At 48.6% G+C, this 19,224-nt stretch overlaps 1 protein-coding gene across 1 annotated transcript in view; it reads right to left on the bottom strand.

The window, feature by feature from the left end:
• Positions 1 to 19,224, bottom strand: part of LOC135515392 (NACHT and WD repeat domain-containing protein 2) — an 80,686-nt gene that overhangs the window by 4,572 nt on the left and 56,890 nt on the right. Inside the window, exons 4-6 of the mRNA XM_064939063.1 lie at positions 9,090 to 9,293; positions 3,382 to 3,532; positions 1,387 to 1,976 (exon numbers count right to left, since the gene is read on the bottom strand). Of these exons, the coding sequence (XP_064795135.1) occupies positions 1,387 to 1,976; positions 3,382 to 3,532; positions 9,090 to 9,293 (945 nt within the window). The remainder of the gene's footprint in view (positions 1 to 1,386; positions 1,977 to 3,381; positions 3,533 to 9,089; positions 9,294 to 19,224) is intronic.

Here is a 19,224-nt window from a genome sequence, read left to right as displayed (position 1 = left end):
TCCCAGATTCTGAGGACGACTGGCCAGTCTGGTGCCCAGTGCATATCTCAGATATGTGAGTCGAAAAATGCCTGATCCCAGATCTGTTTGTGCTTTAGTCTACTTCATTGTCAAGTCAAATCATGTTTTGCACAAGAATTCTACAAGGAATTGGCATGAGTGCAGAAACGGACTGGCAGCCATGCAGGCTGAGATAGAAGAAGTAACCAATGACTTTCTCAACATGAGAAATATTTCATGAATCAGTGTTGCTCCCTGTTTCCCTTGTTTCATACATATTTATAGTTTCATTCAATCATTCACCAAGGCCCCCTGCTGTGATTCCTAGAATCCTTCCTAGACTATAGCAGTGTGTGTGTGTGTGTGTGTGTGTGTGTGTGTGTGTGTGTGTGTGTGTGTGTGTGTGTGTGTGTGTGTGTGTGTGTGTGTGAGTGTGTGTGTGTTAGTGCGGGTGTGTGTGTCTACATGTGGGACTGGGACTGTGTGGATTCTATTGTACGTGACACGCATGGCACGTAGAATCCAGGGGCCTCATTTCTGACCGTAAATGTCACACTAAATATCTAATGTGGCAACTCCAAGGAGACCAGATCTCAGAGCTCATCATGACAGATATAGAGTTAGTGACTAAAATCGGTGACAGTCTGTGACAGTCTGCTCTGGTCGACAGGCTGTCAACAGACCCCTCCCCCCTCCCTCCCCAGAAGCAGCAGGGAGAAGAAAATAAAGGAGAAGGCATTTATATCTACTATATCTAGCACTCTGATCTATGTGACAACTCTGAACAATCTATGTCACCTGTGATAAATTAACTGTCAACTGTGAGATATTAGAGGTGAAGGAATCTATTATAAAGGTCAAGAAGCAGGGCAGAGTGACTGCACTGTGTGGGCTCCCTTGCAACATGACCCTAACATGACCTGGGCAAACAGACGGCCCAGTAACAGACAGGCCAGTAAGTGGACAGTGACCTCCCACGCACACACACACACACACACACACGCACGCACGCACGCACGCACACACAAACGCACACACACACACACACACACACACACACACACACACACACACACACACACACACACACACACACACACACACACACACACACACACACACACACACACACACACACACACACACACACACACACACACACACAAAGATAGGCACAAGTGCATAGTTGATGGATGGATGGACTTACATGCAGCAAACTAACACAGATGGATAATGCATGCGTAACGACGAACACAGGTAGACCCCAAAATGTACATTATCGCTCACACAAAAGCCTTGTTGTGATTGACAAAGCCTTTCATTTACTATTGCAACATCTAAACCAGGAAGTCCCATTAAGACCTAAAAGTCAGTACAGTCAATCACCTGTTTGGCCACCTGGGCCAGCAGCAATGTCTTCCCCGTGCAGGGCCCACCATAGACCACCAGGGGGCTCATCCTACTCCCTTTAGACGGCAGCAGATACTCCTGCACCAGGTCCAGCGTCTCGCTCTTATAATCGTAGAAGGCCGAGAAGTTCTTACACAGGGACAGGTGCTGGAGGATCTCGTCGTACAGGGGGTCGGTCTCTGTGTCAAAGTTCTGCTGGACCGTGGCCTGTATGATGTCCACCATATCCTCGTAGAACTGCTTACACAAGCCTTCAACGTAGTGGCTCTCCACTTCCTGGGAGTAGCCGAGCTTCATGTCGCAGTGCGTCACAGAGGAGTAGACCCGGAGGTTGGACGAGGCCACCACCGTGGGGATAAACTCGTCGCGTACTTTTAAGAGACGTTCGTAGGCCTCCTGGTTACGCATGACGCGGTCCTCGGCGACGACAACGTCCATGTACTTGGCCATCTCCGGGAGTTTGGCGTGCCGGTCGAAGTTGGAGATCTTGCGGATATAGCAGACACACTTCTTGAGGAAGGCAGGCGTTTGTTTGCCCAAGGCAAAGTCCAACTCGTCCTCCAAGGCTGAAAAACGGGAGGAAAAAAAAACAAACAAACAATCAAATTAAAAGTTAGAACATTTTTGTCCTTGAAGAAACTTGCTATATAATATTTCTGAGGAGTTAGGCTAATCCACACATGATTTGGAGTCTTAAAATTGTTCAAAGTTACGTGAGTTATTGTTTCTGAACCCACACTACAGGCCTACTACTTTTCTAAGTAGCTTGAAAAAAGGCTAGCACTGGGTTTTGTTGTGAGCTCCAAAGCTTGTCTTCAAAACAGAGATTTGCGAGTCTTTAAGTAAAGCCACACAGATTCTGGCAGTCTTTTTTTTTAGCCTGTCTTTAGTCTGCGATTAGATATGTTTCCCCCTAAGCCTTGTTTGAGACGGTTGATACAATCACATAACCAACATTGCAGCCCCCCCCCCCCCCCTCAAAGAGCCGGTTCTACTGAAACTCTGCCAGCATCTCCCGTGTCGCCCACACTGCAGCGTGCTATAGGGTAGACGGTAAGAAAAGACAGAGGGGAAAGAAAAGGGAGATAAACGTTGTTTGAAGCTCGGTATAGTCAATTAACTGGCATACTAAATGTCTTTTTTCTTCCCTCGTACACATAAGAATTGGCTGTGAACAAATCAAACATAGAAATCTGCATGGAAATCAAGTAAAATGACTTCGCAAGGCACTGTATATATATATATATATATATATATGGCTCAGCAGGGGAACACAGCAGGAAACAATCCCCAAACTCTCCCTATATTCATTACATAACAGGCTGCTGCTAGCAGTGTTGCTGCGTTCTCTCCAGGTACAAACACCGAGCCTACAAAGAAACGCAGCGGCACACATGATGCCCATGTCCCACAAAACTCAACAGACATCACATCAGTCTAGAAAGGCTACAGAGAAACACCCTGCAGACGCCGGGAACACACTTACTTTCTCTTTCACCCTCAAAATGGGTGATAGTGTCCAATTCAATCAGAGATGATTACATTAACCCAAAACGGAGTGACTTTTAGTGTAATTAGACCCAATTTGGAATACTTTAGGAGCCTTCTAGGGCAGAACACAGAGAGATCATTTTTTTTAAGGGACTATATCTCGTCTGCATGTGTCGGTTTATCTCTATGTTCTGTATCAGTAGAAACTCCCTGATGGTACATTAGCTCATGAGGAAAGCTGATTGCTACCACAAAATCATCATAATAACGACTTAACTGATTTAACTAAAGCCTTCCCCCAGTTAAATGTTTTAGGAGGTCAAATGAACGCACACACACACACACATATCTTGGTTGTACAATAAAGCTCAGTAAAACAAGAAAACACCACAACACTAAATAACACAATATACTATACTGAGTTTGATGGTATAACACCATAGAAGAAGAAGAAGAAGGGGACAGGAGTAGCCTTCATACCAGAGCAGAGGAACTTCTTGGCCTGAGGGGGCTTCATGGTGCCTTTCTCCTGGAGCTGCAGGACAGACCTACGGAAGATCCCCTTTATCTCCTCAGACACGTTCCTCCACGCCTTGTCGTTCTTCGTCTTGGCTGCACTGCTCGACTCCATCTGTAGAAGACAGGGAGAAAAAGGGTAGTTTTTTTTGTAACGTCGAAATTGACGCACAGTTCAGCTTTTTTGTTGTTTGCTGTTGGAACGTATAGAGTAGATTAAACAATAAGTAACGAGCTCCATTGGTATGCTTTTGATGATTTTACACGGCAGTCTTAGCCAGAGACCTACTGTGTACAGCAAGGCAAGAGGCAGGAACTTAAAGATAAGCTGGTAAATGGTAGTAACTGTTGAAGTTGTTTGGGCCCACAACAAATTGATGCAATATAGTGCAGTATCTCCACAAGCTGAACTGGACCACACAGAGATAGTATAGAGGACATCTATATCTGCTGATACCAATAGAACTACAGTAGATATCCTTTTTACATTTATTTAACGTGGCAAGTCAGTTAAGAACAAATTCTTATTTTCAATGATGGCTTAAGGAGAACAGTGGGTTAACTGCCTGTTCAGGGCAGATGGACAGATTTGGCAAAACGACAGATTTGTACCTTGTCAGCTCAGGGGTTTGAACTTGCAACCTTCCGGTTACTAGTCCAACACTCTAACCACTAGGCTACCCTGCCGCCTCTACACTCTAACCACTAGGCTACCCTGCCGCCTCTACACTCTAACCACTAGACTACCCTGCCACCTCTACACTCTAACCACTAGGCTACCCTGCCACCTCTACACTCTAACCACTAGACTACCCTGCCGCCTCTACACTCTAACAACTAGACTACCCTGCCACCTCTACACTCTAACCACTAGGCTACCCTGCCGCCCCTACACTCTAACCACTAGGCTACCCTGCCGCCTCTACACTCTAACCACTAGGCTACCCTGCCGCCTCTACACTCTAACAACTAGACTACCCTGCCACCTCTACACTCTAACCACTAGGCTACCCTGCCACCTCTACACTCTAACAACTAGACTACCCTGCCACTTCTACACTCTAACCACTAGGCTACCCTGCCGCCCATACACTCTAACCACTAGGCTACCCTGCCGCCTCTACACTCTAACCACTAGGCTACCCTGCCACCTCTACACTCTAACCACTAGACTACCCTGCCGCCTCTACACTCTAACAACTAGACTACCCTGCCACCTCTACACTCTAACCACTAGGCTACCCTGCCGCCCCTACACTCTAACCACTAGGCTACCCTGCCGCCTCTACACTCTAACCACTAGGCTACCCTGCCGCCTCTACACTCTAACAACTAGACTACCCTGCCACCTCTACACTCTAACCACTAGGCTACCCTGCCACCTCTACACTCTAACAACTAGACTACCCTGCCACCTCTACACTCTAACCACTAGGCTACCCTGCCGCCTCTACACTCTAACCACTAGGCTACCCTGCCACCTCTACACTCTAACCACTAGGCTACCCTGCCGCCTCTACACTCTACCCTGCCACCTCTACACTCTAACCACAAGGCTACCCTGCCGCCTCTACACTCTAACCACTAGGCTACCCTGCCACCTCTACACTCTAACCACAAGGCTACCCTGCCGCCTCTACACTCTAACCACTAGGCTACCCTGCCGCCTCTACACTCTAACCACTAGGCTACCCTGCCACCTCTACACTCTAACCACTAGACTACCCTGCCGCCCCTACACTCTAACCACAAGGCTACCCTGCCGCCCCTACACTCTAACCACTAGGCTACCCTGCCGCCTCTACACTCTAACCACAAGGCTACCCTGCTGCCTCTACACTCTAACCACTAGGCTACCCTGCCGCCTCTACACTCTAACAACTAGACTACCCTGCCACCTCTACACTCTAACCACTAGGCTACCCTGCCGCCCCTACACTCTAACCACTAGGCTACCCTGCCGCCTCTACACTCTAACCACTAGGCTACCCTGCCACCTCTACACTCTAACCACTAGACTACCCTGCCGCCTCTACACTCTAACCACAAGGCTACCCTGCCGCCTCCACACTCTAACCACTAGGCTACCCTGCCGCCTCTACACTCTAACCACAAGGCTACCCTGCCGCCTCCACACTCTAACCACTAGGCTACCCTGCCGCCTCTACACTCTAACCACAAGGCTACCCTGATTCCTCTAACCACTCAGGCTACCCTGCCGTCTCTACCTCTAACCACAAGGCTACCCTGCCGCCTCTACACTCTAACCACCTGTGCTGGACCCTGCCACTAGGCTACCCTGCCGCCTCTACACTCTAACCACTAGGCTACCCTGTTCCACTCTAACCACTAGACTACCCTGCCGCCTCTACACTCTAACCACAAACCCTGCCGCCTCCACACTCTAACCAGGAGGCTACCCTGCCGCCTCTACACTCTAACCACAAGGCTACCCTGCCGCCTCCACACTCTAACCACTAGGCTACCCTGCCACCTCTACACTCTAACCACAAGGCTACCCTGCCGCCTCCACACTCTAACCACTAGGCTACCCTGCCGCCTCTACACTCTAACCACAAGGCTACCCTGCCGCCTCCACACTCTAACCACTAGGCTACCCTGCCACCTCTACACTCTAACCACAAGGCCTCCACACTCTAACCACTAGGCTACCCTGCCGCCTCTACACTCTAACCACAAGGCTACCCTGCCGCCTCCACACTCTAACCACTAGGCTACCCTGCCACCCTGCCACCTCTACACTTTAACCACTAGGCTACCCTGCCGCCTCTACACTCTACCCTGCCACCTCTACACTCTAACCACTAGGCTACCCTGCCGTCTCTACACTCTAACCACAAGGCTACCCTGCCGAACTACCACAGGCTACCCTGCCACCTCTACACTCTAACCACTAGGCTACCCTGAATACACTCTACCCTGCCAGTAAAATGCCTCTACACTCTAACCACTAGGCTACCCTGGTCTCTACACTCTAACCACAAGGCTACCCTGCCGCCTCTACACTCTAACCACTAGGCTACCCTGCCACCTCTACACTCTAACCAATACCCTGAATACACTCTAACCACTAGCTACCCTGCCACCTCTACACTCTAACCACTAGGCTACCCTGCCACCTCTACACTCTAACCACTAGGCTAAACCTCTGAACTCTAACCACTAGGCTACCCTAGACCTTACAGTGAAACCACTAGGCTACCCTGCTTACAGTGAAATCTGAAACAACAGGTACCCTGTAGACCTCTACACTCTAACAACTGAATACAACCCTGCCACCTGTACACTCTAACCACTAGGACCTGCCGTGAAACTCTAACCACTAGGTGTAGACCCCTGCCACCTCTACACTCTAACCACTAGGCTACCCTGCCACCTCTACACTTTAACCACTAAAAAAGGCTACCCTGACACCTCTACACTCTAACCACTAGCTACCCTGCCACCTCTAACTTAACCACTAGCTACCCTACCCCTAACTCTAACCACTAGGCTACCCTGCCGCCTCTACACTCTAACCACTAGGCTACCCTGCCGCCTCTACAAACAACTAGACACCCTGCCACCTCTACACTCTAACCATAAGGCTACCCTGCCGCCTTAACTAACCACAAGGCACCCTGCCACCTCTACACTCTAACCACTAGGCTACCCTGCCAGTTACACTCTACCCTGTTACTGTACTTAACCACTAGGTTACCCTGCCGCCTCTACACTCTAACCACTAGGTTACCCTGTAGTTACACTCTAACAACTAGTTACCCTACTCTACACTTACTAGGCTATACTATAGTTACTACACTCTAACCACAAGGCTAGTGCCACCTCTACACTTACCACAATTACCCTGCCACCTCTACACTCTAACCACAAGGCTACCCTGCCACCTCTAGTTAACCACAAGGCTACCCTGCCACCTCTACACTCTAACCACAAGGTTACTGTAATTACACTCTAGTTACAAGGCTACCCTGCCACCTTACACTCTAACTACTAGGTTACCCTGTAACCTCTACACTCTAACCACTGTAGTTACCCTGCCGTCTACACTCTAACCACTAGGTTACCCTGTAGTTACTGTAATTACAGTGGAGTTACAATGTAGTTACGGCTCTTAGTTACGGTTGAACACTGTATGGCATCAAACACATAGAAATCATGCGTTACTGTAGTTACACCATTCCACTGATTCCACTCCAGTCATTACCAGAGCCCGTCCTCCCCATTAAGGTGCCACCAACCTCCTGTGCTGGAGACAGGAAGTTCATGAGATTCACGAGAGAAGGTTCCAGGAAGCCAACACTCCATCAAACCTCCAACCAAGAGGAGGAGCCGCATTGAGTGACACAAGCGCTAAATGTTCAGTAGCCAAAGTCGGCATGCTAAAAGCTAGTTTAGCTACTGTAGTGACAAGGTGACCGTCACACAGGCATGCACAAACGTTCAGCTATACTGTAGCGTACTTCTAATGCTTTATAACTAACTAGTTACTGTAGTGACAAGGTGATAGTGACACAGGCATGCACAAATCAAATCAACTCAAATCAAATGTTATTTGTCACATGTAGCCGAATACAACATGTGTAGTTACTTACAGTGAAATGCTGAATACAACAGGTGTAGTAGACCTTACAGTGAAATGCTGAACACAACAGGTGTAGTTAGACCTTACAGTGAAATGCTGAATACAACAGGTGTAGTACACTGTAGAGTAAAATGTAGAATACAACAGGTGTTGTAGACCCTACAGTGAAATGATGAATACAACAGGTGTAGTAGACCTTACAGTGAAATGCTGAATACAACAGGTGTAGTAGACCTTACAGTGAAATGCCGAATACAACAGGTGTAGTAGACCTTACAGTGAAATGCCGAATACAACAGGTGTAGTAGACCTCACAGTGAAATGCTGAATACAACAGGTGTAGTAGACCTCACAATGAAATGCTGAATTCAACAGGTGTAGTAGACCTTACAGTGAAATGCTGAATACAACAGGTGTAGTAGACCTTACAGTGAAATGCTGAATACAACAGGTGTAGTAGACCTCACAGTGAAATGCTGAATACAACAGGTGTAGTAGAGAGCTGTATCCAGGTGACTTACTGGCCAATATTACGGGTGCTTTTTGTGAATGTGAAGGGCGTAACAGTTTGCTTAGACTAAAAAACAGAGCAGAAAGCTTCCCTTTTTCCAATGTAAATATGATACATATTTTTTTTTAATTTCACTGACTTTGCTGATGTGGTTGTCCCACCTAGCTATCTTAAGATGAATGCACTTACTGTAAGTCTCTGGAGAATAGCGTCTGCTGAATATGGATGCTTCAGTATCTTGGGCTAGTCTCCCTGAGACCTACCAACTCAGGTCGTCTTTTTTTTCCATATGATCCAAGAGAACAGTGGAGGCTGGTGGGAGGAGCTATAGGAGGACGGTGGAGCGGTATCAATCACGTCACACACATGGGAAACCACGTTTTGACTCCGTTCCATGTCTTTCATTCCTGCCATTACGATGAGACTGTCCTCCCATAGCTCAACCCACCAGCCTCCACTGCTAGAGAACCCTGGCCACGTCCCACGGTCATTCGGGAACGACTGGGCGTGAGCATCCGTTCTGTAGGTTTTGAGGCAGACGGGTTCAGATCTTACTGAGTTTTGGTAGTTCTTCAACATCTGGGCTTTGGGTTTGAGGTAGTAGGCCGGCGGCACAGAGTTCTCGTCTCGACAGTACCACTCCTCCAGGATGTGTGTGTCTAGGCCCGCCTCCACCGCCGCATCCAAGATCATCTCAAACTCTGGAGCCTCCACCTCCCCCGGCACGCGGATACTGCCATACTTCTCTCCCACCAGCCCCTGGGAGGAAGAAAGAAAGACAGAGAGAGAGAGGTTGAACGGTCATCATCATCATCATCATCATCATCGCTTGACTTTCTATGACTATTGGTTTTCAAGGTTTCCAGTTGCTCTCATTCGAGGAGTATTGTTGAGGCAATTTATGATTTTCACATTAAAGTGCTCATTGAAGTGCCTTACGACAGCCTTTCATTTGTTTTCTGTGTACTGGGCTGCTATCTGCAAGGCACGTGTGTGTTATCTATTGGGATGTCAGCCTTGGCTTAGAGTTCACAGACACACAGACACAGACACAGACACACACACACAGACACACACACACACACACAGACACAGACACACACGACACAGACACACACACAGACACAGACACACACACACACACACACACACACACACACACACACACACACACACACACACACACACACACACACACACACACACACACACGACACACACACACACACACACACACACACACACACACACACACACACACACACACACACACACACACACACACACACACACACACACACACACACACACACACACACACACACACACACACACACACACACACACACCGAGGCAGAGTGAGTGGTCAGGGCCATCCAGAGAGAGCTGATGTGCTGAGTGTATCAGGATTTTATTGTTTTAATTGGTCGGTGATCCTTCTCAGTGTGTTGGTAGCTGCTTTGAATGGACATTAATCGAATGGAACGAAAACAACGGGAGTATGGGTGGGTTCGTCGGCCAGTGGAGGCTGCTGAGAGGAGGACGGCTCATTAACAATGTCTGGAATGGAGTGAATGGAAACAGTATCATAAAAACGGTATCAGAACCTGATGAAGACAGCTTGTCTGTCGAAACGTTGGTTATTAGATGATTCAATTATTGCATCTGAGCTCCAAGAGTGAGAGGCTCTTTTTCAAGATTTCTACTCTGCTAGCCAGCACCTCTCCTAAACAGGTGTTCTACTCTGCTAGCCAGCACCTCTCCTAAACAGGTGTTCTACTCTGCTAGCCAGCACCTCTCCTAAACAGGTGTTCTACTCTGCTTGCTGAGAATGTATGCACATATAAGATGAGGTTAAAGGTTGTTGTCATGAATGCTATAATCATCATCATCATCATCTTGAACAGTGACACAAGCATCATCACTACTCTCTCCATTTAATAATTTGGCCAGGGATACAAAATGATATAAAACCCAACCACTCACACATGCTTGATAGAATAATAGTGTTTTAATCACATAATCTCTGCCAACCAGGCTGAAATAATGCACTAACTAATTATCTTATCACTCAAAACTAGGGTCCCAAAGGGAGAGCATATTACTCAAAACTAGGGTCCCAAAGGGAGAGGATATCACTCAAAACTAGGGTCCCAAAGGGAGAGCATATCACTCAAAACTAGGGTCCCAAAGGGAGAGGATATTACTCAAAACTAGGGTCCCAAAGGGAGAGGATATCACTCAAAACTAGGGTCCCAAAGGGAGAGGATATCACTCAAAACTAGGGTCCCAAAGGGAGAGCATATTACTCAAAACTTTGGAATATTTCCAGTAAGTACAAGGATTTTGGTATCTTTCAAAACATTTCAAATCAAATTTTATTTGTCACATGCTCCTGGACCGTCTGCTTCCAGCTCACACTCTCAAACACGTAGATCCCCCGAACGCAGCTCACTCTCCAGCCCACTTTCCATCTCACACTCTCAAACACATAGATCCCCCGAACGCAGCTCACTCTCCAGGCCCACTTTCCAGCTCACACTCTCAAACACGTAGATCCCCCGAACGCAGCTCACTCTCCAGGCCCACTTTCCAGCTCACACTCTCAAACACGTAGATCCCCCAAACGCAGCTCACTCTCCAGGCCCACTTTTCAGCTCACACTCTCAAACACATAGATCCCAAAGGGAACGCAGCTCACTCTCCAGCCCACTTTCCATCTCACACTCTCAAACACGTAGATCCCCCGAACGCAGCTCACTCTCCAGGCCCACTTTCCAGCTCACACTCTCAAACACGTAGATCCCCCGAACGCAGCTCATTCTCCAGGCCCACTTTTCAGCTCACACTCTCAAACACATAGATCCCCCGAACGCAGCTCACTCTCCAGGCCCACTTTCCAGCTCACACTCTCAAACACATAGATCCCCCAAACGCAGCTCACTCTCCAGCCCACTTTCCATCTCACACTCTCAAACACGTAGATCCCCCGAACGCAGCTCACTCTCCAGGCCCACTTTCCAGCTCACACTCTCAAACACGTAGATCCCCCGAACGCAGCTCACTCTCCAGCCCACTTTCCAGCTCACACTCTCAAACACGTAGATCCCCCAAACGCAGCTCACTCTCCAGCCCACTTTCCATCTCACACTCTCAAACACGTAGATCCCCCGAACGCAGCTCACTCTCCAGGCCCACTTTCCAGCTCATACTCTCAAACACATAGATCCCCTGAACGCAGCTCACTCTCCAGCCCACTTTCCAGCTCACACTCTCAAACACATAGATCCCCTGAACGCAGCTCACTCTCCAGATCCCAATCACCTGAATTCTGATCACCTGTTCACACATCTGTATGTCATTATCACACACTATTTAGTCCAGTTCTTTGCACCTCATCATTGTGAGGTATTGTTTGCTTTGTGACACACGTCTAGTCGGGGCGCTGTTTGTACTGTAATCTACTCCTCCCATGTATGATAGTTTTTGCCTGCCTCACTAATGACGCCTTTTGCCTATTCCCTGCCTGTATTTTTCCTGTTATCAACCTATTGCCTGATCTCCTGGACAACGTTACTAGCCTTTTCCCTGCCTGTACTGTTGCCTTGTTGGACCTCCTGTGTATGACCTTCTGCCTGCCCCTGGACCCAGCTACCTGCCTCCTCCTGTGTATGACCTTCTGCCTGCCCCGGGACCCAGCTACCTGCCTCCTCCTGTGTATGACCTTCTGCCTGCCCCTGGACCCAGCTACCTGCCTCCTCCTGTGTATGACCTTCTGCCTGCCCCAGGACCCAGCTACTTGCCTCCTCCTGTGTATGACCTTCTGCCTGCCCCTGGACCCAGCTACCTACCTCCTCCTGTGTATGACCTTCTGCCTGCCCCTGGACCCAACTACCTGCCTCCTCCTGTGTATGACCTTCTGCCTGCCCCTGGACCCAGCTACCTGCCTCCTCCTGTGTATGACCTTCTGCCTGCCCCGGGACCCAGCTACCTGCCTCCTGCTGTGGTCCTTTACAACACCTGCGCTTGAAACCAGCTCTCTGTCTCCCATCGTGTTCATGACAGCACCGAATACAACAGGTTTAGACCTTACCGTGAAATCCTTACTTACAAGCCCTTAACCAACAATAAAGTTCAATAAATAAGAGTTATGAAATGATTTACGAAATAAACTTAACGTGAAAAAAAAAGAAGTAAAATCAAGACGTAAACCCAAGAAAAAAGTAACACAAGAAAAGTACATAACAATAACGAGGCTATATACTGGGAGCTAGCGGCCTTTTTTGGGGGTACGTCAGATTATCACCGATGTCTGTAATGATCTCTGGCCCTCTGTGTGGCCTTATCACATGTCAAATATTTTTAATAATTAAATGATAAAAAAGGGGACAAAACTTTTAAAACAAAATAAATATAAAAAACATCAACATAGTGAATGTGGTGTTATGAGGCTTTCGACATGAAATACCCTTTACATTATTATTTTATATATATATATTTTACACAACTTATATACACTGCCTTAGGAAAGTATTCAGACCCTTTACTCAATACTTTCTTGAAGCACCTTTGGCAGTAATTACAACCTCAAGACTTCTTGGCGCTACAAGCTTGGCACACCTGTATTTGGGGAGTTTCTCACATTCTTCTCTGCAGATTCTCTCAAGCTCTGTCAGGTTGGATGGGGAGCGTCGCTGCATAGCTATTTTCAGGTCTCTCCAGAGATGATAGATCGAGTTCAAGTCCGGGCTCTGGCTGGGCCACTGAAGGGCATTCAGAGACTTATCCCGAAACCACTCCTCTGTTGTCTCGACTGTGTACTTAGGGTCGTGGTCCTGTTGGAAGGTGAACCTTCGTCCCAGTCTGAGATCCTGAGGGCTCTGGAGCAGGTTTTCATCAAGGATCTCGCTGTACTTTGCTCCCTTCATCTTTGCCTTGATCCTGACTAGTCTCCCAGTCCCTGCCACTGAAAAACATCCCCACAGCATGATGCTGCCACCACCATGCTTCACCGTAGGGATGGTGCCAGGTTTCCTCCAGATGTGACGCTTGGCATTCAGGCCAAAGAGTTCAATCTTGATTTCATCAGACCAGAGAATCTTGTTTCTAATGGTCTGAGAGTCCTTTAGGTGCCTTTTGGCAAACTCCAAGAGGGTGTCATGTGATTTTTACTGAGGAGTGGCTTCCGTCTGGCCACTCTACCATAAAGGCCTGATTGGTGGAGTGCTGCAGAGAAGGTTGTCATTCTGGAAGGTTCTCCCATCTCAACAGAGGAACTCTAGAGCTCTGATAGTGACCATCGGGTTCTTTGATATCTCTCTGACCAAGGCCCTTCTCCCCCGATTGCTCAGTTTGGCCGGGCGGCCAGCTCTAGGAAGAGTCTTGGTGATGGTGGCCACTGTTCTTGGGGACCTTCAATGCTGCAGAAATGTTTTGGCACCCTTCCCCACATCTGTGCCTTGACCCAATCCTGTCTCGGAACTCTACAGACAATTACCTCATGGCTTTCTAAAAAACAGTTTTGCTTTGTCATTATGGGGTATTGTGATGTCATTATGGGGTATTATGATGTCATTATGGGGTATTGTGATGTCAGTATGGGGTATTATGATGTCATTATGGGGTATTGTGATGTCATTATGGGGTATTGTGATGTCATTATGGGGTATTATGATGTCATTATGGGGTATTGTGTGTAGATTGCTGAGAAAATTGTTTTATTTAATCCACGTTAGAATAAGGCTGTAATGTAACAAAATGTGGAAAAAGCCAAGCGGTCTAGATTCTTTCCGTAGACACTGTGTTTCACTACATTTTGATGATTTTCGGAAAAGTTGGCGAGGTAATTGATATTAATGTCATTGTTGATTAAATGCTTTTTTCATTAATTAGGCTATTTTCTCTTGAACCTTATGGTCTATATATGAAAAAATGTAAATAAAAGTTATTCAAGTATAAATTACCAAAGTTACGATAGATTGCAATATATTTTCTGTTACATACTGTAGACTCTGGTAACTTTGGTAAATTACCTGTAGCTTTGCGACCCTATTCAGAACCACACTACTCAGTATGCTTTTGAGCGACGACCAAACCATTATCATTACCATTATCATTATTAGGAACAGTTACCAGTTGAGGTTTGATGTGCAGAATCACACGCATGTGAGGAGAATAGGAGCAGGAGCAGAACATCACTCCCAACCCTGTAAACACTGTTGGGGGTACTGGAGGACCAGGGTTGGGGGTACTGGAGGACCAGGGTTGGGGGTACTGGAGGACCAGGGTTGGGAAACACTGTTGGGGGTACTGGAGGACCAGGGTTGGGGGTACTGGAGGACCGGGGTTGGGAAACACTGTTGGGGGTACTGGAGGACCAGAGTTGGGAAACACTGTTGGGGGTACTGGAGGACCGGGGTTGGGGGTACTGGAGGACCAGGGTTGGGAATACTGGAGGACCAGGGTTGGGGGTACTGGAGGACCAGGTTTGGGAAACACTGTTGGGGTACTGGAGGACCAGGGTTGGGGATACTGGATGACCAGGTTTGGGAAACACTGTTGGGGGTACTGGAGGACCAGGGTTGGGGGTACTGGAGGACCAGGGTTGGGAAACACTGTTGGGGGTACCGGAGGACCAGGGTTGGGAAACACTGTTGGGGGTACTGGAGGACCAGGTTGGGGATACTGGAGGACCAGGTTTGGGAAACACTGTTGGGGTACTGGAGGACCAGGGTTGGGGATACTGGAGGACCAGGTTTGGGAAACACTGTTGGGGGTACTGGAGGACCAGGTTTGGGAAACACTGTTGGGGTACTGGAGGACCAGGTTTGGGAAACACTGTTGGGGGTACTGGAGGACCAGGGTTGGGGGTACTGGAGGACCAGGGTTGGGAAACACTGTTGGGGATACCGGAGGACCAGGGTTGGGAAACACTGTTGGGGGTACTGGAGGACCAGGGTTGGGGGTACTGGAGGACCAGGGTTGGGGGTACTGGAGGACCAGGGTTGGGAAACACTGTTGGGGGTACTGGAGGACCAGGGTTGGGAAATACTGGTCTCTGTGACTTGTCGTATCTTCAGCTCTGAGTCTTGTTGATGAAAAGGCCTTTTTGATGAGAAACGATGAACAAGATCAAACGAGTGTCTTGTGTTTGGGATTGTGTGTCTTTTGAGATACAGCGAAAGACATGTGAATGGGGTTAGCTAGCTATTTTTTCCGCCAAAACCAATTTCTATTCGGGCCTGTTGGACAAAAGTGAGGCAGTTCCCCTGAAATTGCTTGGCGAGGGATCTGAGGGAGAGAGTTAAGGCACGTCGGCTGTTTGAAGACACAAGTGACAGTCGTTTGTACATGGATGCTGACCGAGATCACAGAAAACTCGCCGACATGAAGGAAATGGAAAGTTTTGAAAGACAACGTGAGTTGAGATACATTCTCCTCATTAGGAAATAGCAACAGTTCCAATCAAAGCCCTCCATCAGCTGTTTCTTTTACAGAGCCAGTTCAAGGCAGAGTTTTGTGTGGGGACTACAGAACAGTTTGTGTGGGACTACAGAACAGTTTGTGTGGAACTACAGAACCGTTTGTGTGGAACTACAGAACCGTTTGTGAGGGGACTACAGAACAGATTGTGTTGAACTACAGAACAGTTTGTGTGGAACTACAGAACCGTTTGTGTGGAACTACAGAACCGTTTGTGAGGGGACTACAGAACAGATTGTGTTGAACTACAGAACAGTTTGTGTGGAACCACAGAACAGTTTGTGTGGGATTACAGAACAGTTTGTGTGGAACTACAGAACAGAGAGAGAGAGAGAGAGAGAGAGAGAGAGAGAGAAAGAGAGAGAGAGAGACAGAGAGAGAGAGAGAGAGAGAGCGAGAGAGAGAGAGAGAGAGAGAGAGAGAGAGAGAGAGAGAGAGAGTGGGAGAGAGAGAGAAAGAGAGAGACAGAGAGAGAAAGAGAGCGAGAGAGTGAGAAAGAGAAAGAGAGAGACAGAGAGAGAGAAAGAGGGTGAGAGAGAGAGGGAGAGAGTGAGAGAGAGAAAGAGAGAGAGATTGAGAGTGGGAGAGAGAGGGAGAGAGAGTGAGAGAGAGAAAGAGAAAGAGAGAGATTGAGATTGAAAGAGAGCGAGGGAGGGAGAGCCATTCATTCTCTGAGCTGCTGACAAAGTCTCTGTCAGCTTGCCTTGCAGGGACAGCAGGGAAGGACAGGGTGGCTGAGTAACTGTGAGTGTGTGTGTGTGCATGTGTGTGAGTGTGTGTGTGTGTGCATGTGTGTGAATGCGTTTGTTGGTGATTGGCCCTCTATATACTGTCCTGTCACACACACTTGCACAGATGCAATCTCCTCTCCCCCTCTCTCTTCCATCCCTCTCTCTCACCTATCCCTCTTTCTCCATCTCCATCTCCCTTCCTTCCTTCCTTCCTTCCTTCCTTCCTTCCTTCCTTCCTTCCTTCCTTCCTTCCTTCCTTCCTTCCTTCCTTCCTTCCTTCCTTCCTTCCTTCCTTCCTTCCTTCCTTCCTTCCTTCCTTCCTTCCTTCCGTCCGTCCTTCCTTCCTTCCTTCCTTCCTTCCTTCCTTCCTTCCTTCCTTCCTCTCTCTGCTGCACAGAAGAACAGTACAAAAAATGGCCTCAGTTTCTCTGGGTAACTTTATCACCCAACCTGCTTTAGCCTGAAAGCATTACACACTTGGAACCTTGCCAACTACTGTAGATGAAGGGACTAAGGTTGACAGACTGAAACTTTGGATGTGTTTAGGGAGGGAGGGGGGGAGGGAGGGAGGGAGGGAGAATGTGGTGGTAGAAGAGAGGGAGGGGAGGAGGAAGGATGGAAGGGGAGGAGAAGGGAGCAGGGAGGAGGGAGGGAGGGAAGGGAGCAGGGAGGAGGAGGGGGGAAGGGGAGGACAAGAGAGCAGGGAGGAGGAGAAGGGAGGGTAGGGGATAAGAAGGGAGGGAAGGGGAGAAGGGAGGGAAGGGGAAGAGCAGAGAGGACGGAGGGGGAGGAGGAGGAGGGGGGAGGAGGAGGGAGGAGGAGCAGGGAGGAGGAGGGGGAGGAGGAGGGAGGAGGAGGGAGGAGGGAGGGAAGGGGAGGAGAATGAAGCGGGGAGGAGGAGCAGGGAGGAGGAGGGAGGGAAGGGGAGGAGAATGAGGCAGGGAGGAGGGGCAGGGAGGAGGAGGGAGGGAAGGGGAGGAGAATGGAGCAGGGAGGAGGAGCAGGGAGGAGGAGGGAGGGAAGGAGAATGGAGCAGGGAGGAGGAGCAGGGAGGAGGAGGGAGGGAAGGGGAGGAGAATGAGACAGGGAGGAGGGGCAGGGAGGAGGAGGGAGGGGGAAGGGGAGGAGAATGAGGCAGGGAGGAGGGGCAGGGAGGAGGAGGGAGGGAAGGGAGGAGAATGGAGCAGGGAGGAGGAGCAGGGAGGAGGAGGGAGGGAAGGGGAGGAGCAGGGAGGAGGGAGGGAAGGAGGGGGAGAAGGGAGCAGGGAGGAGGAGGGAGGGAAGGGGAGGAGCAGGGAGGAGGGAGGGAAGGAGGGGGAGAAGGGAGCAGGGGGAGGAGGGAGGGAAGGGAGGAGGAGGGAGGGAAGGGGGAGGGGAATGGAGCAGGGAGGAGGAGGGAGGGAAGGGGAGGAGCAGGGAGGAGGAGCAGGGAGGAGGAGGGAGGGAAGGGGAGGAGCAGGGAGGAGGGAGGGAAGGAGGGGGAGAAGGGAGCAGGGAGGAGGAGGAAGGGAAGGGGAGGAGGAGGGAGGGAAGGGGAGGGGAATGGAGCAGGGAGGAGGAGGGAGGGAAGGGGAGGAGCAGGGAGGAGGAGCAGGGAGGAGGAGGGAGGGAAGGAGAGGAGCAGGGAGGAGGAGGAGGAGGAGGAGAGTTTTCTTGTGGGATAAAAATTATCTGCAGTATTTAGCTGCACTCCTCTGCTTGGGAGATTCACTCCAATGAGGTGTGGGGCACTATAGGAATATTATAGTGGATATGAATCAGTCAACAAATCATGTGGCTATAAAATAGCCCTCTTAACCATTGCATTGAATTTTGAAGGGAAAGGAACACATATATTTGTGCTTTAATAAGAATACAGGAGAACAAATGTAAATGAGAAAAATATGAACACAGATGTCATGGAACAAGAACAATATAAATAATCACAGTAATCTGATTGGTCATGGAGACTGGTGTAAATCTACTTATTAAAACATTGAACACTTTGAAAACTGTTTGACGCTATTCTTCATGTTAGCATCAATCATCAACACTAATCTGGTTTGAATGGCAGGCGATGGGAAATCCCTTCTGATAAGGCTTTTGGTGACCAGAATTTGTGATTATGTCTGATAATTGGGTTTTTCTGTTTGCCCTCTTTTTGTGTTAAGATGGCTTCCCCATGTCATTGACCTGTAAAACTACTTTCTCCAGCCTGGTCTCATAGACTAGATGCAACATAGTAAACGAAACTCACAATAGTATGATAAGGTATGTGACTTTTGGTGTGGTTACATAAGACTGAAAATAACTTAAGGCAAAAACAAAAGGAGCATGGTTGGTCGGGGTGGAGGAGTTGGCGTATAATGTGAACGTCTAGAAACCCAAAGATCACCGACAACTTATTACCTTTAAGATACTTAAGAACTACTTAGCATGTTAGCTAACCCTTCCCATAACCTTAACCCTTTAACCTTACTCCTAAGTCTAACCTTAAC

This window comes from Oncorhynchus masou, chromosome 27, assembly GCF_036934945.1.
Source record: "Oncorhynchus masou masou isolate Uvic2021 chromosome 27, UVic_Omas_1.1, whole genome shotgun sequence".
Classification (NCBI taxonomy): domain Eukaryota; kingdom Metazoa; phylum Chordata; class Actinopteri; order Salmoniformes; family Salmonidae; genus Oncorhynchus; species Oncorhynchus masou.
The sequence above is the reverse complement of the archived record's forward strand: the minus strand, read 5'-3'. Positions and strand labels throughout refer to the sequence as shown.